Source organism: Oryctolagus cuniculus, chromosome 14 (assembly GCF_051225735.1).
Source record: "Oryctolagus cuniculus isolate XC-2025 breed Fujian yellow rabbit chromosome 14, ASM5122573v1, whole genome shotgun sequence".
Classification (NCBI taxonomy): Eukaryota; Metazoa; Chordata; class Mammalia; order Lagomorpha; family Leporidae; genus Oryctolagus; species Oryctolagus cuniculus.
The window spans coordinates 43,648,204-43,672,711 of NC_142880.1; the positions used below are offsets into that span (position 1 = coordinate 43,648,204).

Consider the following 24,508-nt stretch of genomic DNA (forward strand, 5'->3'; position numbering starts at 1 on the left):
GTGTGCAATTTAGTTCTTAATTTAACCTATTGATGTATTCTTGGCAGTGGAAATATCCTTGGCACCATTTTGTTTCTCCACTGTGCCAGCTTTCCCAGATGGCCTCCATAAAACCGCGTGTCTATTCCCAGAAAAGACTGAGGCCAGGCTGTTCCCTGCACTTGCCTGTTCCCTTAGTGGGGCATCTCCACCCGGGGGTGGGGGGTGGGGGGGTGTTAATGCAGACCTGCTGAGCAGGGCCAGGGAGTCAGGCTGAGGAGAAATAACCACCTGAGAAAGAAGAGAAAATGCTATCAGGTTCTTTATGGCAGATGCCTTGTAAATGTGGGTAGATGCTTAGAATTTGGACAGCTTAGGCACTGTTCATTTTTACATCTGTATATTAATCTAACTCTCAAAGTAATAAATACTCCTAAGTACAGAAATCATCTTAATAATCTGAAATTTGCAAGTTCAAACAAATGGTGGTTGTACCTACCCGTTTCTCTGGCTGACCCCCTGTTGGAGATTATCTTTTGGATCAGAGCTTGCCTTACATCATTTTAGATCACATTCTAACTGCAAAGAAAAAATGCAACACTGCTGGCTGGTAATTTTACAAGCTGGCTTTATCCTGCCTCTGGAGACCAAGCTGGTCTGTTTTAGGAGCTGATCCATCTTCACTTAATTTATCTTCTAAAAGTTAAGAATCCCTCAGGGACCACCTCTGGAGCTGGAGATTGTGAATCACTTCCTTGGCTGGAGGGAGAATGCCCTGGGGCTGCTCTGGAGGTGGGGGATGGGGGTGCTGAAGTGTGGGCCTCCTGCTCTCCCCTGTGGTCTGCATGTGTCACAAGAAGGATTCTGTCTCCTTGCCTTCAATGTTACCAGTGAAATACTAAAAGTTAATGCCATTGACAAAGAAATTGGAAAATAACCTAGCTGTTAAAACATGCTCTGTTTTCTGTGAAGCTAAGTCATTCATGCTGAAAGCTTACAGTCACTGCACCATTCTGGAATGCATAGTAGGCTTGCTTAACAAAGCAACAGCTTTGAAGATGATGAGACTGAAGATGGCCAGCCTTTGGTTGTTCAGGCTTTCAGATCTTTTGGCTTTCCTTCCTCTGAGTCTTCTGCTTGTTGACCTGCATTGTTGGCATTTGCAGTAGAGGAGCTCGGAGGAAGCAAATGAAACCTAACACACATAGTCTGAGAAGAGAATTTTCTCATTTTAGCTAAAATATGGTTACCTACCAGTGTAAAGGAACTATGTTTCTTAAAACCTAGCATGGCCACTAGTCTCCAAAAACTATTTTCTGGGGCTCTGTTGTACATCCTGCCATAAGTTTACTGTCACCTAATTACATAATTATCTTTTTATCCAGACATCAGAGTTGGGTGTCACAGAACATGTTGAAGGAGATCCTTGCAAATTTGCACTGTGGGTGGGGAGGACGCCAACTTCGGATAATAAAATTGTCCTTAAGGTACGTTCATTTGAAGCTGGGGATGCGCTGTGCAAAACTCCTACTGTGCCTCTCTTTGCTTTATCTTCCTGCCCATGTCCACATTGTTTTCTTTGTTCTTGATGTGTTCTGTTGGGGTTGGTGACTGCTGGAACAAATTGTCTGGTGGTAAACAGTCTTGACCTAAACTTCCAAATGCCTCCTAAAGGAACAAATGAAAGGTGGCCTCTTAAGACTTACTCCATTTGTCCAGTCTTAGACATAATTGATTGTGTAATACATTCAGGAAGTGGAGGTACAGGAGGAATGAAATGCAAGCCAACAACTCTTTCTGTACACTTGAGTTTCCAAAGGAAAAAAAAAAATTGGGTGCACTTGAGGGACTAAGACATGCCCACAGCCTCTGCAGATCCCTGGTACTTTGTAGTTTGAGGTGAGAGTGTCGGTACTGATAGCATTTGCAGATCACAGACACTAAGGATTTTTTAGGTGTTACAGCCTTTAGGGGAAGACAATATTTTTGAACATTTGATTTGAACTCATTATCTTAACCTCTCCCAGGAATGGTGAAGAGCCCAAGGATGTCTTCCCTCCTTCTGTGGTTGAGAAAGTGCAGATAGAACCTGCTGTCTGGAAAGACCATAAAAGCTTTGGGCTGCTGTGGGGAAGTGGAGCTGAGGATGTGTAGGATACTGAGCAATGAGCCGAGGGCATAATAGGACACTCTGGTGTGTGAACCTGCATGTCGGCTATTGTCTCTTGCATGCCTTTTCATTGCCTCAGAAGTTCCAGCATTCTGAGCTATTCATCTGAACTTTGCTTGCTCAGAGCCCAATCTTTAATGGCTGCTGGCTGTGGAAGCCATCATGTTTCTGAGGTCTTCACTTATGAACAGTGGGGTGTTTTGCAGTGAATGTATGAGTACCAAGCCAATGTGTTCTTTTTAATACTGCCATAAAGGCCTATTGTGCAGAGATTACCTTGATAGCTACATTTTAGGTAACTGAATTTTTCTGAGGAGTAAAAATTTTAAGGTTCAGGACCTTAAAACTTCCAGCTTACCAGCTGGACTCTGCTGTGTCCTCATGGTCAGTGTCTGGGTCTACCCTAACCCTAGGCTAAGTACCTCTGGCCTCCTAGGTTGAGGAAGCAAACTGGAACCCGTGGCAATAATGGGAGAGAATCCAGGCTGGGCCCCTCTTCCTAGTCCTCCTACTGTTTGCAGGATGATAAATGGAACTATGGCTTAAAAAAATGAAAAAAACTTCCATCTTACGTATGTTATGTATTTATCCAAATTAGCTTCAGTGGCAGATGCTGAAATGTGCTTCTGAGAAGTAGTGCCAGGTGTTTTAGCCAGCAATGGACTGTGTCCATTTAGGACATAATAAAGTGCTCATGTGACAGCTGACAAGTAATACTTCCTGTGGGCTTCTCCAGTTGAACATTTTCTAGGCCGTTTGATATAATCTTCTGACTTCCAAGGAGAGACCAAAGGGAATGATATCCTCCTTAATTTCAGGGATGGCTCTGTGGTGGTGATGGTGAGATGTGATAGTGGAGGCAATGGTGATAGTACAGTTGGTAGTGTAATGATATAGAAGAAAGTAAGGGTATAAATTTTGCTGGTGGTAGTGGTATAGATGTTGGTGGTGACGGTTTAGGTAATGGTGATAGTGTGGCATAAGTGATGTTGAGGGTGGGGTGGTGATGGTATAGATGGTGAAGGTGGTGATACAGATGGTGGTGGTGGTCCCAATGTAGATGGTAGTAGAAGTAGTAGTAAGGGTGTAGATGGAGGTGTGGTGGTAATGGTGGTGGTGGTGAAGACGATGGTATTAGTTAACTGCAGCAATGGTAATGGCCTTGTAGTTGTAAAACAAAATTTTGGTCTTTTTTACTTTTATTGTCTGGAAGGGAGAGTTTTATTTCTAAGTCCTTACAGGTCAAGACTTCCAACAGTGTGAAACAGATTTTTCTCTTGCCTTAACCAAGTCAGACTTTTTACTTTACTTTACTTTTTACTGTAGACACCTTTCTCTTACTGTTGTGAAAATTTGACATTTTTTCCTTGTTTAATTTCTTTAAGGTTAAGAAAATTATTGCCCATCAGCATAGTGATCAATTCACATGCCATTTTCTGTTTCTGAACCACATGAGCAGTTTTCCTCCATTATTTACAAACTCTGCCAAATGTTATTTGTCAGATACTTCTCATGTAACCTCTCAAATGTTTGTATCAGGTATTTAAATTCTGGTGACAGTTCTGCAGCTTTCAAACTTTTCTTTCCTAAGACACTTGTGTACATAGCATCTCTGTTCCCTAACCACCTTTCTGCCTCCTCCCTCAGAACTGGGAGAAGGGAGAGTAGGCTGCCCTGATCTGACATTCACTTCCCTGGTATAACCTCTAAGTAACTCTATAGACCTGGTCTCTGGTTTGAACGTTTTACATAGGAAAGAATGTTATCAATTTTAAATTCCTTTCCCAGCATGGGCTCAGATTTTCTGTTTTAAAAACACAGAATACACAATGAGAAATGTTGGGCTCCCCTCCCTTCGTGATCTCATCTATGATCCCACTGACAATTACATTAATCATTTACAGGGAATTATGCTTATATCATAGGGAGTTGGTGTTTTCTGTGAGGAAATCAGAAAATTGTTACCAAGGCCCAGAACATGTGAAAAGAGATGATACTTCCTTTGAGGCAAAGTGAAAAAAAAAAAATGCCTGGAAAATGTGCTGCCAATGTGTGCAGGCAGCAGATGTGTGTTGAACCATTTCCAGAGAACTGTTCTCCAAAGCTTTATCAAATTCATGCAACTCCACCATGGATGATTGGGCAGTTGGTGACCTTGGGCACATTTCTTAGTGTCCGCATCTCATTTGTCTTTTTACAAGGATGTTTCAGAAAGTTCATGGAAAATTGAATTAAAAGATGTTTATTTTGGTGCAAGAAATTTTTCATATTTGTACATATGAGCAACCTTCAAAATGTTCATGGAAAATGCACATTATGAAAAAACTGTGCATAGATTTCAAAAAAATTTGCAGTGAAGTAAGATTTCATTTTTTTTTAAGATTTATTTATTTATTTGAAAGAGTTACAGAAAGAGGCAGAGACACAGAGAGAGAGAGAGAGAGAGGTCTTCCATTCACTGGTTCACTCCTCAAATGGCTACAATGGCCAGAGCTGAGCTAATCCGAAGCCAGGAGCCAGGAGCTTCTTCCAGGTCTCCCATATGTATGCAAAGTCCCAAGCACTTGGGCCATCTTCCACTGCTTTCCCAGGAATATTAGCAGGGAGCTGGATTGGAAATGGAGCAGTTGGAACTCAAACCGGCACCCACATTGGGTGCTGCAGGCCAGGACTTTAACCCACTGCACCGCAGCACTAGCCCTGTAAGCTTTCTTTTAATTCTGTTTTCCACAAACTTTTGAAGTCCTAGCATTAAACAAGCATGACCAAGGGCACTACTCCTTGGAGCCCTTGCCGGGTGATGGAGAGAGTGTACCTGAAGACCTCATCTGGCATTGGGGAAAGGTGTTCTGCTGCTGCTTGATGAGGCCAGTGGACAAGGCAGCAGGTGTCACTGACCAACGCTTGGTCTCTGCCCAGTTAGGCTCAGAGACAGTTTGGTTTGGGGGTGACTCTATTTTCACATTTACCCAAGGCTGCTGTAGATCTTGGATTTGAGAGTGATTGATTGGTAGAATAGTCAGAGATCCAGAAAATAAAAAATTCAATTTAAAAAAATTTTATTATTTGTTGGCACATTAACCATGGGATGTGGTTGCTTTTCTGCTAGTGTCCTTTTGAGAATTTGAAACTCAAAGAATGTGGGAGACCTGCGTGTGGTTGGTACAGGTAGTAGCAAGGGCGTTCTGTCTCCTGAATGATCTGACACCTTGTTAAGGCTTCCAGCATAGAGAACAAGCAAGACTGGATAAAACACATCCGTGAAGTGATCCAGGAGCGGACAATCCACCTGAAGGGAGCCCTGAAGGAACCCATCCACATCCCCAAAACAGCTCCCACTACAAGGCAGAAGGGAAGGAGGTGAGTATTCAGGGGGACTCTTTTGTAAGTTTGTTTACTTGGTTGAGAGTGAACAAGGCAGCTTTAACTTACCATTCTTCAAGAATCAGTTTCATAAAGCACGTTTTTTAAAGATACCGATTGTGTTTAACATTCTTAGTAATGAAACTGCTGTGTCAAGACAATAAACTCCATTGGCTCAAAGGCTGTGTGTGTCCCTCACTGGGTTCCCCTTTGTGCCCCAAGCAAGATTGATTGTGCCTGTGTGAATCATGCGAGTGACCTTGACCAAGTTACAGAGCATGTAGATGTTGCTGTTTTCTCATTTCTAAAATGCAGATAACCAAATCACTCATATTTTATTGTGCTGAGTATCCACTGGAATGATATGTGTTAGATGGTTAACACAACAAGTAGCAAAAAGCTTGCGCTTAATGGAGTGTGATTTATTGTCTTTAATGTAGCAGTGGTAGTGTGCAGTCACACAGGCCAGTGTGCACTGCTTTCAGCAATTCAATTATTTATCTAGCAACTGATAGATGCTCTTTCCCAGTCTAGCAGTGTCAAGAATTGAAAGTTTCTTTGTACTGCAGGGATGGAGAGGACCTGGACAGCCAAGGGGATGGCAGCAGCCAGCCTGATACGATTTCAATTGCTTCCCGCACCTCTCAGAACACCCTGGACAGTGATAAGGTGAGCTGTCACCAGCACTTTCAACAGAGAGGTGAATGGCCTCTCTCAATCAGTAAATGACAATTCATTAGCAGCATTTCTGAATAGTCACTCTGTGTGAGACTGGTGCCTAGACCTCATGGCAGGGGCAGAGACTGTGTGGGCCAGGCTGAGAGGATTTAAACTCTGAGGATTCAAGAGAAATTGCTCCACTCTTTCCATCTCCCATTCCTAGTACAGTCACATGGCTTCCTATCAGCATCCTTTGTGGCAGCCCTGTGGTACCCTGCCAGCACCTGAATGCAGCAAGGCACAGAGAACCTGCCCTGGCCTCGGCCTGCAACAGTGATGACCCCCAATGGTCAAGCTGGCTGTATCAATACTGTTTGTGTGGGTGTGCCTTCTTCAGAAGTGGCCCAATTTCCCATGATTTTATCTTGGTAGAATTTAAAAACCCACAGAAGAGACTGACAGTAAAATTTGGAATCCTGGGTTTAACTGATGGCAGACCTTAAGAAACTTGTCAAAGCCAGTGGAGGCACTGATGGCGATGAAATGTCCTCTTCCCACAGAGATAAGTATTTCTGGAATGCTGGGAGCAAATTCTTCATTTAAAACTTTGGGCAATAAGTAGGGGTTTTATTGACGTCACCATCAAATCAGAATCCCAAGTTTCTCGCCCTGCATTGCATGGGACCCTGGTCCTGGTGCTCGCTGAAGGAGTGTGCTGTTGGCCAGGACTGCCATAGCACATTTGCTCTTGGGAAGGAACAGTGTCTGGGGACATAATGGCTGGCAGAGAACAGAGTCCAGGCTTTAGGAGGTTATTTCAGATGACACCTCTTAGAATCCTAGCCTTCAGTTTCTTCTCACTTGGTTTGTGGAAGAATCCATAGTATTAAATGTTCTGTAGTTTCCAGGACAATCAAGAAGTGTAAAATATTGCTCTGCTATGACGATTTCATTTTTAAATCCTTCTAGTTTGAGTAACTAGATTTTTTTCATGCTACTTTTTGAGTTCACCAAATAATAATGCCTAGAACTTAGAGTACTTAGCATGTCAGAGCTGGAGAGTAAAAAGATTATCTTATTTTGTTCAGCACTCTGTGCTCTTATTAGTGTCTAGCAGATATTTCTTGCCAGGAATAATAATAAGAAATAAGATAAATGACATGTTCAGACATTGGGTCTAATAGCATTTCTCTGGGGCCCTACTTCATGGCCATTTATTTTAGAAATTGAAGTTTGAACTTGGGAACATTTTGTTATAGTAATGCTTATTAGTTTTACTTTCTGAAAAAATAATCAGAGTGATTGAGTTCCTAGTCAGTTTACATGAGTGCCACTTAAAAGAACAGTCAGAAATGATAGTTGCTGGAGTGTGAAGGGGAATGGCCAGCCTCATTCAGATTGTTCACACACCCTTCTAAAGAATCTCCATCAAGTCCCAAATTCAGTCTTGCAAGGCATACTCTCAAGGATCTGTTCTGGGCTTGCCCTAGATATACATTTAAAGATTTATAAAAAAAATTAAATACATCATTTGGATGGAATCACCAAAGAGATGAACATAAGAAGTTACCTCTTTGGGGGCTGGTGTGGTAGCGTAGCAGGTGAAGCTGCAGCCTGTGAGGGAGACCCAGAGGAAGCTCCTGGCTCCTGGCTCCCATCTTGCCCAGCCCTGGCCATTGCAGCCATTTGGGGAGTGACTCAGTAGATGGAAGTTCTCTCTCTGTGTCTCCCTCTCTATAACTGTGCCTTTCAAATAGATAAAATAAATCTTACAAAAGAAATTACCTCTTCAGGGGTTCGTGAAGACTCTTCTGGGGTTTATCTAAGAAGCAGGTGTGACTGCACTTTCAGGCAGTTTGCAGGAAAGGTGGGCCATTGCACCAAGGAAACGCCCCCTCTGTCCTGGATAGGGCCTCCATTTCTAGTTTGTCAGTCTGAGATGGAATCGCCTCTGGCCTAGTGGGGCCTCTCTGGCTTAAACCCTACTGCTCTCACCCTGTGCAGCCCTGGGCTGTGAGGCAGGTGGCTCATTGGCCTTCACAGGGGCTTCCACAAAAATGAGATTCTACCCTGGTAGTAGCAATGGTGAGATGAGCAGAGTGGGGCACACATGAACTTGGAATGCAGATTTTATTTGTTCCCGTTGAGAAAGAAAGAATCCATCACCAACAGGAAAGTCTGTGTTTGCAGAAATGAATCATTTTACCCTAAAAGTCTACTGGAAATTTTTAAAGATCTACCTATTAAGTGTTTTTTATCAGAGCAGGTAATTCACCAATGTGTTTATTTCAGCTAATGTGTTATTTTTAAGTTCATTCCTGAGCGCAGAAATCCCATGAGTTTTTTTTTTTTAAGATTTATTTATTTATTTGAGAGAATTAGACAGAGGAGATGCAGAGACAGAGGCAAAGAGAGAGAGAAGTATTCCATCCGCCGGTTCACTCCTCAGATGGCTGCAATGGTCAGAGTTGCGGCAGTCCAAAGCCAGGAGCAAGGAGCTTCCTCTGGGTCTCCCACACAGGTGCAGGGCCCAAGGAGTTGGGCCATCTTCTACTGCTTTCCCAGGCCGTAGCAGAGAGCTAGATTGGAAGTGGAGCAGCCAGGACTCGAACCGGTGCCCATATGGGATGCCGGCACTACAAGCGACAGCTTTACCCACTACGCCACAGCTCTGGCCCCCTCAGTGGATCTCAAAAATTATATATCATCAATGGTGGGTTGATGACTGTTCAGGAGAGAAAACGGCGCACATATGGGGTGCCTGCACTGCAGGCGGTGGCTTTACCCTGTACACCTTCTGCCTGTGCAGGCCTGGCTCCTTCTGCCTGGGCCTCTGGGTTCATTTCTTTCTGATGCCTTGGGTGAAGCATGTGGCAGTGACAGCCTCGTGCTCAGCAGCACCCGTCCTGATGTCCCCATTCCTAACCCTCTTGAAGCAGTAATGCACCAGACTTGCACTGTGTAAGCACACGTGGCGTACATTTCCTTCAGTGCCCATTGCTGAGACCAGGTCTGCGATGTCCTCCAGAGTACAAAAAGGGCAGGAAGTGTCTCTCTGCGGTGATAGAACTGCCGTGATTGGCTGCCTGTGTCCTTGGGACCCATGTTTGGGTTTAGGGGACATACTGAGTAGGCCTTACCGTGAAAGAGTTGCTTGCTGTACTCTTGTGCCCTTTGCTTTTGAAAGGTTTTCTTTCAGCCATGTCCCTTTTTATGCTTCTCTGATAGAGCATTTCAGGGTCACTGGATGACTCTCAAGAGACTATGTTATGAAAATTAGGGAACTACATCCTTCCTTGAGTCAGTTTGCCAAATGCACTGTTTCTGTGACCTCCTCTTAACCAGCGACCCCCTGTCTCCTGTGACAGTAACTTCTCATGTGTCTCATGGTTTTTCCCACCCTGCATATTTCAAGCAGCCCCTGATGACTCCGGCAGATGGGTCTGGCAGGAGAAAGCACTTAACAACGTTCTGCTATTCAACTTAATTTATGATGTCTGTTATGAGTTAGTTGTTATCATGGAATTTGGTTCCATTTCAGAAACTGGGTGGGGAGATGTTTTTGACTCAGCCTTTTGGAGAATTCTTAAGGAAAAAGTTATCTGCCAGGGCTGTTAGTAATTCTCAGATGAGGCACAAAAGGGTTAGGAAAAGAGTCGGCTAGGGAGAGCCTCTGAGACAACCTCTTTCCAGGGAGCTCGGTCAGCAGAGCCCTGTCGGGCTGGTCACAGACACTGCCCCATGCCTCTGCAGGCTCACTTCCTGCTGGGAAAACATCAGTTTTAAAATATGCCATCTGTTTGTTCCAAAAGTGAGTTAGCATCGATTATTGCTGATATTTGTGGCTGACAAAAAGATCTTATGAAAATATAATTTGAGTTGCAGAGGAATCAGATGCTTTCCAGATTCTTACCTCATTTGTCCTGAGCTGTGTCCCTGAGGTAGGGAGGGGATCAGGCTTGATGACCCCTGCAGAGCCAGAAGCAGGCGATGTGGAGTTCATCACCTCTCGTTTTCTAGACCTTATTTCACACTAGAGCTGAATTTGGAGGTAATTACTTTTAATGTATTAAAGAAACACTTTTTAGATCATTGTCACCACTCTCTGTCTTGTTGGTCTGTGATATATTTCCTTTAACTAAATAAAGGAATCAGACACAATAGCCAAGGCAAGATGAGGTGTCCCATGGAAGAGCCCGTCTGGGCTGCAGAGCTCAGCTGTGTGCTGGCCAGAGGCTCTAAGGTAGCAGGTTTTTGCTTCTAGTGAGACTGGCAGTCTTCATGAGCTCTCCCAAGCTTAGAACATGAATATATGAATCCACATGTTTTAAAAACAGTAAGTGGTTGCAGATATCCATAATGATACAATAGCACTGTGCTGGGAATGTGATATTCTATGTAGTTTGGAAAGTCTATCAGCATTTTTTTCAGGAGAACTTCTACATGCAGGAACTTTGTGGCACATAGGTAAACTGCAGAGTCCAGGTAGTGTGTAAAGCAGCTAATGCCAGTCCATTTTAATGCATGGTTTACATCAGTCTCGAGAAGGGAAATATTTCTATAAAATGCTTGCATTCAACCCACTGAGGGACAACTGAGTTTTCCCAAATTCTGCCCCAATTCATTGGTTGCATTCCTGGCCCAGAAAAAAAATTTGCCTGGATGAGGATGCATCCTGGGCACTGCACACCCTCCCCTCTGGCCGGAGGTGCTTAAGAGAGTTGGTGCTGGTCTGTCCAGAGTTCTGAGTTTGCCAGGACCTTGTGTAGGCTTTGCCTTCTCAAACCCTCTGAAGCATGAAATTGAGTTATTTAGTGCAGAAGCCTTTCTAAGGAATCGTGCATGGTTTTCATGTCCTCAGAGCACTCTGGACTTGGGTTTTTCTCTGCTCCAGGTTCAGCACTAGTAGTGTCAGGCATATCTAGGTCAAAGAAGGTTGTGCTGGCCTCTGGGCCTCAATAGCTGGTGATCTTGGGCAAGTAACTTAACCTCTCTGTGCCTCAATCTCCTCATCTGTATATGGCGACAAAAATACTACACCCTTCATAGAGCCATGAGCTTTGGAAGTGTGTTATGTATTTGGAACAGTGCCTAGCAAGTACTGAACCTGAAATAAATGTTAGCTATTTCTGTGTCTTCATTATAAAAATGGCTTTCTGCTGCCTCAGTCTTGGGCCGTTGACTTCTATTATGCTGCTGCAGATTACTGCCTCCCTTTGCTCTGTCTGGGTACCTGTGGCACCCGTGGCTTTAGAGTGTAAATGTACTCTGGAGAAGCCAGAAGCTGTCCTAAGAACAGGTTGCTGAGCCTTACTGCCTGGCCTCATGCATATACAATGACTTTGTGGCATTTACTGGGGAGATGCATTCATTCACAGGTATTTACTGATGGCCCATGCCCATGCTGTCTGTGGTAGGTGCCTAGGGCACAGCACAGGCATGAACAAAGGAGACAGAACCCCCTGTTCTCTGGTAGGCTGTGAGATGGCTTACTCTGGATGTTTCTTTTCTTCTTTTACTAATCTTCATTTTCTATTTTTCTCTGTGACCATGGCCTTCTGAAGTATTTTCTTTGAGGAGTTTTTAAAGTACTGTCATGAAACCACAAGTTGAATGTGATCTTTGATAACTTGACCCAATCAGGAAAACAAAATCTGACAGTAAAGTAGAAAACCTCATTTCCAAGAAAATACAGATTTTTAGAAAATAAAATTTGGCTAGAAATTTAACAAACTATTTATGAAATTGATGGAACACTGGGAGGTACTTAACATAAACTTTACAGGATATGGTCAAATTTACTGTTGAGGATGGCGATGAACTTTCATCCAGACTTGAGGCAGGTGGTTTATTTTCACTGTTTTTCTTCCCTTTTGAATCACCCAATCAGCTGGTTAACATTAGCTGTTTAAGGACAGTTCTTCAGAGTGTGTTGCTCCATTAAAGACAAAAAGCCAATTCAAATTAAGTTTTCTTAATAATGGTCACTCGGGAAATGGAGCAAGCCAGGTATCTTTGGGTTAAATTGTCCTGAGCAGGGTCTCATTTTTCAAGGCACTGAAGTGCACTGAAAGTGAGACAGGTGGTTTTCAGCTTTTTTCTCATTTTGCTTTCAGCCCAGCCAACAAAGCTTTCAGTTTACAGGCTCCAGTACTGCCTGCAGGACCCATTCTAATGCCTGAATGTGAGGGGGAAACCAGCATGGGTCCAGCTCGGCTGATACAGACTGTCCTTGCTGATTTGCCCAACCTTTTAGATTTAAATTTTACCTTACCTTTGTAGTTATATTTTTTCAGTGTAGCCATTTTTCATCGCATGCCCTTCCAGCTCATGTATATGACACACTCAGGAAGCCTTCCAGGCCTCCACATCTGGAAACAGATGTGTGATCTGTTAGTAGAGAGGGGGTGACGTCCCTGAGAGCTGCACTGATTCCTTTCTGGATGAAATGATGAACGTGGGCAACCACTGCTTTTGAAGGGTATTTTCTCACTTTTTTTTTTTTAATTCTGACAAAAGCACATAACAAACTTTACCATCATAACCATTTTTCAGTTCTCACAGATTTCTTTTTGTGCCCCCAGTGTGTCAGAGCCCATCAGTTGCCCTCTTTGAAACTCCAAGCTGCAGAGTTAAGCAAATGCTTCTCTGCTGAGCTTGGCCCTGTGCACATCAGCCTCGGCGTTGGTGTGAGTGTGGGAAGCCTGTTGTTCCTGTTGTTAAGAGGGCCGCTAATAAGCCCCAGTTTCTGGGAAGTTGCCCAGCGGAGAAGCCTGGGCGGTGAGAACCTGGGGCGTAAGAGCGTTTATTTGGGGGATTGTTCTGGCTGCCTGCGGTTGCCGGGTTTTTTATGTAACCATTGCCAATAACAGAGCTGTGTTCTCTAATCCTGTTTAACCAAGGAATCATTTTTTGGTCTACTCTGTGTGAAACCTTCATGAAGCCACAAGACCCTTTTGTGAGGTTTCTGAGTGACTGAACTGTAGTGGGCTGCAGGATGTGACTGTTCACAAGAGTCGATACACTTTGTTCTTCAGGGGGAAATGGCTTTTATTAGACCACATTCCCCTTTTCCTTTTGAATTGCTCTCAAAATACTAGCCAGATACCCACCCGCAGTTGATCTTTAACACATTAGTTTTGGGTCCTTGAAGTAGAACCATCTGCCACCTCATGTTCCATGAATCCTGTCTTCCCTGGTGGAACCAGCCCAGAACTCCCCTCTGCACTTGCTCATTCAAACCAGGTGTTTGCTGTTGTCTGTCAAGGACTGGATGGTCTGGTAACACACAACTCCCTAATAACAGTATACCAGGGTGTGGCGGGTGTGTACTGTTGACCTCTGAAGAGCGAGGGAAGACTATATGGCCCAAGCTGCAGCGGGAGAAATGCCCAGCAATGGGTCTGCTTCATTACTAATGGCAGCCAGTTTCAGGGAAAGCAAGCATGTGGTGTGGTTTCTTCAGAAAACAAGAAAGTAAATTCTCTTCTGTGTGGTTCATGTGCCTGTGATCAGAAAGGAATATTTCCTTCTTTTGGGTAAAACATAGCAGTGATTTATTTTCAAGGAGGGAATGCAGGCAAAGTCTCCTTGGTGTGATCTGGCTAATTATCCATGTGTCTGCGTAATGAGTGTCTCCTTGGTAGCCCTTTTCAGAGGGGCATGCTATGTTCTCTGGCAGAGACACAGCAACGGATGCTGCCAGTGGCCCATGGTCTTATTTTAATGTCATGTTTGTTAGTTGCCACATTAATTTTTTAAAGGCGAAAGCTGAAAGATCTCTTAAAAATCTGTCTTCTGGTGCGAATTTTACAAATGTGAGTGTGAGTCATGGAAATTGAAATTTTTCACAAAATTTGCAATCCTAAAGTAAATGCATGTGGTTAGAAGCCCAGGATAGAAGTCTCTGAAAACTTCCACAAAATATGGATGGAAAGAACAGTGTTTTTTTTTTTTAACTAAATAAGTGAAATATTTGACTGTTTCAATATAGTAATGACATTAGTTCACTGGACATGCAGCTGTTAAGAATTCAACCATACTTAATGATGTGCAGTTATCTGAACTTTTTCTAGTTCAAAGTTTAATTCTTTTTCAAAGACAATGTACAAGTTGAATATCCCTTTTCTGAAATGCTTAGGACCAGATGTGTTTCAAATTTCTGATTTTGGAGGGATTGGGGAAGACTTTCATATACAGAGTGAGATAGCTTAGAGATAGGACCCATGTCTCAATCATGGATCCATTGATCCAAGGATTTCATGTATACCTTATACACAGCCTGCAGGTAATTCCATATCGTATTTCTAATTCACCTTTGATTTGACTGGGACCTGACATGTGAGATCCAGGAGAGGAGTTTTCCTCTCGTAGCATCGTATCAGAGCTCCAAAAGGCTTAGATTTTGGAGTAGTTTGGATTTTGGGATTATTGATGCTCATCCTATAATGATTTGCATTGCTTCCCTGAAATAGTTAATACAGTATTTTTATACAAAAAGAAAAAGATTTTCTTTTACATAGATAGATCTGATTTTTAAGAGGCATTTTGTAGTTAAAAAGTTTAAGATGTTCAAGTGTGTGCACTGAGACGGAATCCACAGGACAGCTTTTCTGTGATCTAGAAAACACCCATTTGGTTCTTCCCTTAATGATAGGTTTCTTACCTATTCTTAGAGGTAAAAATCAGTTGTTTAATTGGGAAGATTTTTTTAATGATAATTTTAACACTGTTTGAAATATTATTCTGGTTCTGGGTTTTCTTATATTCTCAAAAGTCTTTAAAAGAGATTTTTAATATAGTAAATGATTCTTTGTGAGGACAGGATGGATTTCTTTATGCTCTGTCAAGGACACAGATGTTTCCAATATTTTTTGATTACTCTGTAAGGGGCTAGAAAAATGAATGCCAGAAGTAAAGTCTAACTTAATTCTCATTCCCGGACAGCCCCATGCTCCCCTTCCCACCCTTCCCCCATCACAGAGCTGAAAAGTGAGTGAGACTGTGGAGGATAAGGCAAGCAGAGGCTGGGCTGTGAGGGAAACCTGGCAAGGTCGGGCTGGGGGCTCCTCACACTCTGCACAAGCTGTATGAAGGAACTAAGTGGCTGGGCCACAGGCTCCAGAGAAGGGCAGAGTCCTGGGGCCCCTGGGCAAGCGGCACTGTGTGGCCAGTCGTTGCTTGGCACTGGTTCCCTGGAGTGGGAAGGTTCTCCCTCTGTGTTTCAAGGATTTGTCACTTCCACAGCATGGGGCTGTACAAGCATGAGGCTATAGAGGGAGGTTCTTTCCAGCCCACACCTCCACTTTTGCTTTTGTTTGTTTTTAAGTTTATTTAAAAATCAGAGCAACAGAGAAAGAGGGAGAGTGAACCATCTGCCTGGTTCACCACCCATATATCCGCAACAGCCAGGGCTGGCCCATACCGAAACCAGGAGCCTGGAACTTCATCTGGGTCTCTCACATAGATGGTAGGGACCCAAGTACTTGAGCCATCATCTGGTGCCTCCCAAATTGCATATTAGCAGGAAGCTGGATTAGAAGCAGAGGTAGGATTGGATACCAGGCATTTTTTTTAAGATCTATTTATTCATTTATTTGAAAGGCAGAGTTATACAGAGCAGAGGCAGAGAGAGAGACAGAGACAGAGACAGAGACAGAGAAAGAGAAAGAAAGGTCTTCCATCCACTGGTTCACTCCCCAGATGGCTGCAATGGCCAGAGCTGTGTCAATCTGAAGCCAGGAGCTTCTTCTGAGTCTCCCATGCTGGTGCAGAGGCCCAAGGACTTGGGCCATCTTCTACTGCTTTCCCAGGCAATAGCAAAGAACTGGGTAGAAATGAAGCAGCCGGTGCTGCAGCTCACTTGACTAATCCTCGACCTGCGGCGCCGGCACCCTGGGTTCTAGTCCCAGTTGGGGCACCAGGTTCTGTCCCTGTTGCTCCTCTTCCAGTCCAGCGCTCTGCTGTGGCCCGGGAAGGCAGTGGAGGATGGCCCAAGTGCTTGGGCCCTGCACCCGCATGGGAGACCAGGAGGAAGCACCTGGCTCCTGGCTTCGGATCAGCGCAGTGCGCTGGCCATAGTGACCATTTAGGGGGTGAACCAACGGAAGGAAGACCTTTCTCTCTGTCTCTCTGCCTAACTCTGCCTGTCCAAAAAAAAAAAAAAAAAAAAAAAAGAAAGAAATGAAGCAGCCTGGATCTCAAACCAGCACCTATATGGGATGCCAGCACTGCAGGTGGAGGCTTTACCCACTACACCACAGCGCCGGCTCCCCAGGCATTCTAATATGGGATGCAGTGGTCCCAGTGATTCAACCCACTGGGCCACATCTCTCACCCCTCTACTTTGGACCTTTGAATGTTAGCGTCTTTCCTTGTTCATAGAGATCTATGTAAAATTATCATGGTTCCCTACGAGGAAGTTTATATAATTTACAAGGGGATTAAACATTTGTAGAAGTTTTCTTTGTGGCTTTGCAAAAATGCTTCATTTTGTTGACATTAGAGCTTCATTGTGGAAGAGTTTTGTTTTGTTTTCTCTGTGGTTGTCATGTTTCCCCCCCCCCCCCCCCAACTATCTAAACTTTCTCTTTAAAAGTCACCACTTAGATTGGGAGGGTTATGGACAGCACAGACTTGACAGTTCTCAGCATGGCGGGTGGCCCCCGAGCACACTCAGGAGTGGAAGCCATTGGAGCACACCCAGATCTCCCATTCTCTGCATGTGGATTTGTGCCCAGTGGGCTGTCTGGGACAAGGGTGTTCCCAGTGTGAGCCAGTTCTTTCCTCCCCCACCTCAGGGACAATTTCTCCCACTCACCACAAGGATGGTCTCCAGCACTGTGGCAGCCCAGCTGCACCCTCTGTCTTTGTGGGCTGCCTGTGCTGATGCCCTTAGGTGGCTGCACCACCAGGCCTGGCCTAGCTCGAACCCAGGCACAGTCAGAGAGAAGGAGCCATGGTTTAAGTTTTTCAAATGCAAGACCTTCATTACTACAGAAAACCTGTTTTATCTTTTTCACTTAGCAAATGCTTGAGTTCTTACTAGATACCAACACTGTGCAAGGCAGGCTTCAGGGGAATCTAGATTGTCCATCAACTGCTGGTACAAGCTGTGAGCCTACTGTTGGCCCTAGGGTCTTGGTGGTAACAGCTGACCCTGTCCTGTCTTTAGGGTTCAGGTATGGGAAGTTCAAGGAAGTGATACAAACCCATTTTCTGGTGATGAGGGCAAGCAGACACACACACAGAACACATTCACACAAATACAGACACACCCCCGATGTGGCTTATTTCAAAACTGAATATTAGTTGCTGAAAACTGGTTGGTAAGAGACTTTCCAGAGGGATTTTTTTTTTAAAGATTAATTTATTTATTTGAAAGACAGAGTTACAGGGATGGAGAGGGGAGATCTTCCATCTACTCATTCACTCCCCAAATGGCTACACAGCTGAAGCTTGGCCAATCCAAAGCCAGTAGCCAGGAGTTTCCTCTGGATCTCCCTCATGGATGCGGGAGCCCAAGCACTTAGGCTATCTTCCAGTGCTTTCCTAGGCGCATTAGCAGGGAGCTGGATCTAAAATGGAGCAGCCAGCACTCCAGCCAGCAGACGTATGGGATGCCAGCCCCTCCAGAGGGATTTGATGAAGAGCTTAGAATAAACAGAGTAGGAGCATGGGGGCTCCAGGTATAGGGATAGCGTGGGCCAGGGGCGTTCAGGATCCATCTCAGAAGTGAGAGATGGGTAATTCCAGCTGTCAGCAAATGAGCCCAGGAAGGTGAGGGACACACACCCATGGGAACGTGAGTCCTGTGCTAAGGAGGTTGTGTCTGAGGGTTTTGGAAAGGAGGATGATGTGTCTGGATCACAGGATCTACATCCTAAGGAGTCACCTGGGGCCAGTGCTGTGGCTTAGTGGGTAAAGCTGCCGCCTGCAGTGCCGGCATCCCATATAGGTGCTGGTTTGAGACCCAGCTGTTCACTTCTGATCCAGCTCTCTACTATGGCCTAGCAGTAAAAGATGGCCCAAATCCTTGGGCCCCTGCACCCGTGTGGGAGTCCCAGAGGAAGCTCCTGGTTCCTGGCTTTGGATCAGCACAGCTCCAGCCGTTGTGGCCATCTGGGGAGTGAACCAGTGGATGGAAGACTGCTATCTCTCTCCCTCTCTCACTCTCTCCCTCTCCCCACCGCCACTGCTTGTGCCCTTACCTCTCTATAATTCTGCCTTTCAAATAATAAATAAATAAATCTTTAAAAAAAAGTAGTCACCTGATGACAGTAGAGTTTAGATGGTTTGGAAGAAGATTGTGGGGTCAGTCAAACCTCTTAGGAGGCCACTGCAGAAACCCAAGTGAACACCTTCGGAAAGCTGCCTGACTGACAGCCCCTGGAGGGGAAGAGTGAGGCTTGTTTAACGGGGGTGTCTTTATGGTGATTCTCTTACTCAAAAGACAAGACCAGAAGAGAACAGGTAGGAGTGGAGGCATATGCAGACATGGAAGTGTAGAAGGTATGCTGCACGTTCGAAATGAGCTATGGCCATGGAGCTTCTGAGTGGTTCATGGAAGGCCCAGTGGGAATTGAGCCCTAGGATGGGGAAATGGGAGTGGCACCAAAGAGAACCCTCAGCAGTGGGGAGGGGGCTTGCTAAGGATGCCAAGATGAGATGGTGCCCTTACCTGGGTTACCAGCCCATGTCGCTCCAACCTCCTGCTCTGGGGGCTGCTACTTTCCTGTTCCAAGTGATACTCAGAGAGACTGAATGCTCCACTAGGGGAGGGCAGTTGGGAGCAGAACTTGAGCTCATTTATCACCAAAGTTCCCAGTCGTCCCCCCAGGTAGCCTTTACACAGAATTTGTTAATGTACCATAGTTGAGAACTAAAGCTACAGCCTTTAGTGAGGAAGATGGAATGTCTCAGGTGCAGAAGGATTTGGAGGCTTACATGAGAAGTTACATCTGATTCCAACGTGAAACCATTATAAAATTGTAGTCACGGGTGAGAACTTGGGCTAGTACAGGGCTCTGCAGTGGATGCATTGAGATACAAAAGGGCAGCACAGCCACAGGGCTCTCACCAGCACAGTGATACCTTGACTGGAAACTGGAATTCCTGGTTTTGCTCACAGCTCCCCTTGGGGTGGGCCACTGGCTCTTGCTCACTGACCTGTTCCTCTTCCTCTGTCCCTCCCAGCTCTCTGGTGGCTGTGAGCTGACAGTGGTGATCCACGACTTCACAGCTTGCAACAGCAACGAGCTGACTATCCGGCGTGGCCAGACTGTGGAGGTCCTGGAGCGGCCGCATGACAAGCCTGACTGGTGCCTGGTGCGAACCACCGACCGGTCCCCTGCAGCAGAAGGCCTGGTCCCCTGTGGCTCTCTGTGCATCGCCCACTCCAGAAGCAGCATGGAGATGGAGGGCATCTTCAACCACAAAGGTAAATCATCAGGGCCCAGGCAGCAAAGCTTGCAGGAAGAGGGTGTTGAGCTGGACCCTGAGAAAGTTGGGGGCCCAGTCAGACTGTTGAAAGAAAGGCTTTTAAAGTGAGATAACTGGGCATTTGAACAAAGCAACATTGGCATTCTCAGGCAGCTGCTTTAGATAATGGTAACTGGAGCAAGACTGCTTCTCCCTGGGTCTGGATGAATCTTCCTATAGAGTGTATATGTTTACCTTTTGTGTTCTCTGTGGCAGCGGTATACAGATGTGGCTTTTGAGCATTTGAAAGACGGTTGGGGTGGGGGTGTTCTGCATGTGGAAAGTATACACCATATGTCAGTGCAAAGAAGAATGCATGGTTACTTCATAGTCTTTATGTGTGAAATACTAATGTATTTCATAGAGTTAAATGTGTTATTAGGATTAATCATAGATTTCTTGCTACTTTTTGAAATATGGCTACTAGAAAGTTTTAAACTACATGTGCAGCTTGCATTCTATTTTTGTTGTACAGTGCATGTTTAATCTTTTATCTTAGTAAAAAGTTAACTTAAGACTTTACAAACTTTTAAGAAATGATCTGCAGCTTCCAGAAGTGCAGAAAGGGTGGAGTGTGTGTTCTGTGAGCCACACAATGTTACCAGATCATCACTGGTCTAGACTTTTGCATAGTGGCCAGTTCTTCCTGGTTTGGGTGCTTGTAGTTTCATTTCCATTCCTGAGAAAACATTTCTATACCGTGCTTTATTTAATTGCTTTTCTATTAGCCTTGGAACATTCTAGTTGCTTCCTTTGTTTATCACCTGTTCATCATGACACGTCCTGGAGGCCATCCCCTAGCTCCATTGGCCCCAGTGACACATGCACAGAACATGGCAACTGCTCAGCTCAGCTCATTAATTATAGGCCCAACCACGTTCCAGGTTTCTGGGCACCCAAATAGGAATTTGTCACCTCAGTAAGCAATGGGAAGAATTAAGCTATTATTTCTCCAGAGATCTGAAGAGAAAGGCAGAGATTTTTCTGATTTTGACCAGAAACTGACGTGTCCACTTTGGTCAAGTTGTCTGTGTGTGAAGAGCATCATTGGACTTCCCCTGTACTCTTAGTTCAGACAGAGACCCATGCTGTGCCGTCTCAGCCCATTGTAGAGCGTTTCCAGAGTTACATCATACAGTTGTCCTTGAGTTTGAGTTGAAAATAAAGCACAACTTTTCCCCTAGAGTTAATCTGTTCTCCAGAGGAGCCCTGGTAAAGCATACTACAAATAACGCTTGTTCTGAAAACTTTCTCTCTGTACAGCCTGTCCTGCAGTGTACTCTTACTTGCTGGTGTTCACAGCTGCTGGCTAACAGAGGAGAAAGAACCAAGCGCTAGTCACAGTTGATTTTTCTCCTGAAAACTTCTGTGGGAGGTTGGGCTCCCACTTTTCTTTGAGTGACAGTTCCATCTTGTGTTCTCTGATTCTCTGACCTGAAAGTCTGTTCCCTGTCCTTCCCAAACCTTCTAGGGCGCTCTCTTCACTGAGGTGCTGTTTCTCTGGTGAGCAAGACTTGAGGGAACCAACAGCCATCAGTGGTTCATTCCAGGGGACCTGGAACTGTCTTCTTTTCCCCCTACTTCCTTAGTTTTGTTTATTTTTCTTGGAATGTAAGGAAGCAGTGAAGATTAGCTGTTCCATTGCAATGTTAGGACCAGGGCGGTAACAGACTATAGGTCGGGGGAGGGAAAATTACCTCTGGGCTCTATGACAAGTCTCTGGCAGAGAATACTGTCCAGGTTCAAGTCCAGGAAATCAGGCAGCATTGAGCAACAAGGGATAAAGATCCTGGAATGGAGCCCAAGCAGACCCTGGGAGCAAGAGGCCTCTGCCACCTTGGGCCCACACCTTCCTCTGCCTGTCTTCCCTCTGTGTGGAAGGGGTGCATGCCCTTTTGATTGTTAATACGTTGGTGTGTGCCAGGCTGTTGGCCATCCACTTGAATCTGCTCATCTAATATCGCATTCTGAACCCCTTGTCATTTTAAGAACATTCTGGGCTTGACAAATGTGACATTGAGCAAATTAACTTGCAGAAGTCAATGTGTATCCTCCTTGTGGCTGGGCCAGACCTTCTCAACAAAGTCAGATCAGCAAGGTGTCTTGCCTTCCACACTTCAAAACATACAAACTTTAAGGCACTGCCGTTACATGTTTGTCTCTTGTCACTTGTTATTAATCTCTAAAGATGTTTTCTTAAATGTCTCTTATTCTTTCTGCTGTGAAAACATAGGAGGAAGGAGCACATTCCTTAGTATCTATGTCCAAAACTTTCTCAGCCTTAGTGCCTCAGTAATTGTTCCATAACTTTCTTGTCTAAACAATTTAAGAATATGTAAATTTTAAATGGAAAAATATACCTATTAAGATCAAATGTGTATTTACTTGCTTGGAAATGTGAAGCTGTTTTAAGGATTTTAATGAGTATAAATACATCAGCCAAGAAGGGCCCAATACTCAGTGTAAGTGGTGCCTAGCCTGCGCTGCTGTTTGTGGCTGTGGGCTGAAGGGCCATGTGCTTGGCATTCATGGCACCAGGTTCCTTTGGTTCAGCCACACAGTGTATCCTAAAGGTGACCTGAAAAGAGAATGAAAATGTAATTTATTTAAAATGAACAAGAAATTTAATTACACAATTTGTTTTTGGGGAGATATTTTTGTGTTTGAAACTAGACTCCACCGTGAACATTGCTCCGTTGAGAAACATCCTCTATTTTGTGGGAAAAGCTCGTTTTAGAAGACTGCTGTCCAAGCCCGGCATCCTTTATAGATAGGCAGCCTTAAGGTCTGATGGCCCCTACTGGTCTCATTCCAGCTGCCATTCCTCTTTCTCACAGCATCTTAGTCGTGACTAAGCAGACACTGCAGTTTGCAACCAGAGCCCGCATTCAGCACCACTCACCACTCGTGCACAGCCAGTCTCATTTGTGTTGTCTTGATACTGTCCATGTGACCTCGCATGCTCTGGGCTTGGGACCCAGGAAGGGATTTGTGGCTGTGCCTCAGTGAGTCTCACGTGCAGCTGAGCTGAGAACCACTGCCCTCCAAGCACTCCCTGGAGAAGAAGCCTTGATTGGCCAGGGAAATGTGTGTCAGGTAATCAGCTCTAATCTCCCAGTAAGCCCCAGAGGATTCACCCTGTCCATGTCTCAGCACGTGAAATCTGCCACGTCGATCTGTCCCAGAGAGTAACCAAAATGTCATAAATGTTGATATTTCTGACATGGCAAATTCAAAGCATCTCCTTTCCATTAAGCCCCTTTATTGGAGTCATTGCTCTCCCCAGCTTCCTTCACATCCCAAAGATGCCGTGCACAGTGGTGTTCATGCACTCAGCTCCAGGGCCATTCAGGAGGAGCTCAGGAGCATGTGCTGGGCAGCAGTGCCTAGAGCTGGTGGTGATTGGAGTTGAAAATATTCAGTAAAAATAGAATGGTGTGTGTCACTCACCAAGGCAAGTCAGAGTCACTTTCTGCAGGGTACACGTCTGGGCGCCAGGCAGGAATCTTCTTAACTGTTAGCTTTTTTACAGTATGATGAGGACCCAGTGTTAGTGGTGGGAGATCCTTTCATAGTGCCTCACCAGCCCCCATGTCTGGCAGACCCCTGAATGTCCTCTCGCTGCCTGCCTGTGTGCGTGGCCTCACGTGTACCACTCAGCAACAGTCTTCTGCTACCCGGAACAGCATATTTGAATGACTTGAGTCTGGAAGGTCACTTGCAGCCCTCACAGAATTGAGGAAGAGAAGACTTTCTGGTGGTAAAGCTGGCGTTTGTGGTGAGAGCTTTAGGAAGGGGCCCTGTCAAGCTGGCAGGGTGTGATTCTCTCGTCAGGAGGCCTGAGTTTGGATTCTGTCTCTGTCTTTGGTGATTGTGCAACCTGGGCCTGAGGTTGGGCAAAAATGGGTGAACTCTGAGCTCTCTGCCATTCTGAGCTTGTATTTCTTAGGAAGCCTCTCAGTGTGCAGTCTAATTCCAAACCTCCCACCTTTCATTGTGTGGTGTCTCAGTGAGACAGCAGGTGGTCTTTTTGCCAGTGCTTTGGTATGTCTAGAAGAAAGCACTCATAGAACTCACCTTTTCTCTAAAAGTTGTTCAGAATGATGGGTTTTCCCCTTTGGGTCTTGGTAGTTCGGTACCTGCATCTTACAGTGAAAGAGTTACAAGCATGGTTTATTTACAGTGATTGAGAACAGAGGACAACATTATGAGAAATAAAACCTCTTGCTTGTTGGTTACTTGAACCAGTAAAGCCAGGGGCTGTAACTCAGCATACTGCACTTACTATGAAACATGTACCAAAATCTAACCCGCACAGGCAAGTGGGGACCCTCAGAGTCAATCTCTTGATTAGGCTGCCTGCAGTCCTCCAAGATAAGAAGGAGGGCTTTTTCCTATGTGTCGCTCCCCCTCTTCGTGGAGGAACGACACAGGACCCTGCGCTGTTCTTTCGTCTGCTCGGCCCTCCCCGGGTTTGCTGCTGGTTCTTCCCGGGTTGGCTACTATCCCTTCCACCTCCGTGGAAGGGCAGTTCCCCCTGGCCACATTCCCCACTTCCGCAGGGGAGCGGCACACCGCCGGCCGGCTCTTCTCGGGGGCTGCACAGGTGTTCCTTCAGCTAGATGTTCCCCATAGATGTTCCAGGTGCATGTTGTCTCTCCTCCTTTATAGTCCTTTTCCACCAATCCCAACTCTGCTACCCACACGCCGAGCACGCTGCTCTCCTCCAATCAGGAGCAGGATCAGCTCCTGCAGGTTATTGGTCAAACTGGAGGCAGCTGTGAAGTTGTTTACTCCTCTCCCAGCGCCATATTGTGGGAGAGCAGATGCATAGAATAAGTCTTAATTCCAGTAACT

At 45.2% G+C, this 24,508-nt stretch overlaps 1 protein-coding gene across 4 annotated transcripts in view; it reads left to right on the forward strand.

Moving 5' to 3' along the window:
• TRIO (trio Rho guanine nucleotide exchange factor) overlaps nucleotides 1-24,508 on the forward strand; it is a 375,250-nt gene that overhangs the window by 272,782 nt on the left and 77,960 nt on the right. For all 4 annotated transcript variants that reach the window (XM_070056594.2, XM_070056595.2, XM_070056598.2 and 1 more), the window contains exons 31-34: nucleotides 1,365-1,466; nucleotides 5,367-5,509; nucleotides 6,082-6,181; nucleotides 19,367-19,610. In XM_070056594.2, coding sequence (XP_069912695.1) covers nucleotides 1,365-1,466; nucleotides 5,367-5,509; nucleotides 6,082-6,181; nucleotides 19,367-19,610 — 589 coding nt within the window. The remainder of the gene's footprint in view (nucleotides 1-1,364; nucleotides 1,467-5,366; nucleotides 5,510-6,081; nucleotides 6,182-19,366; nucleotides 19,611-24,508) is intronic.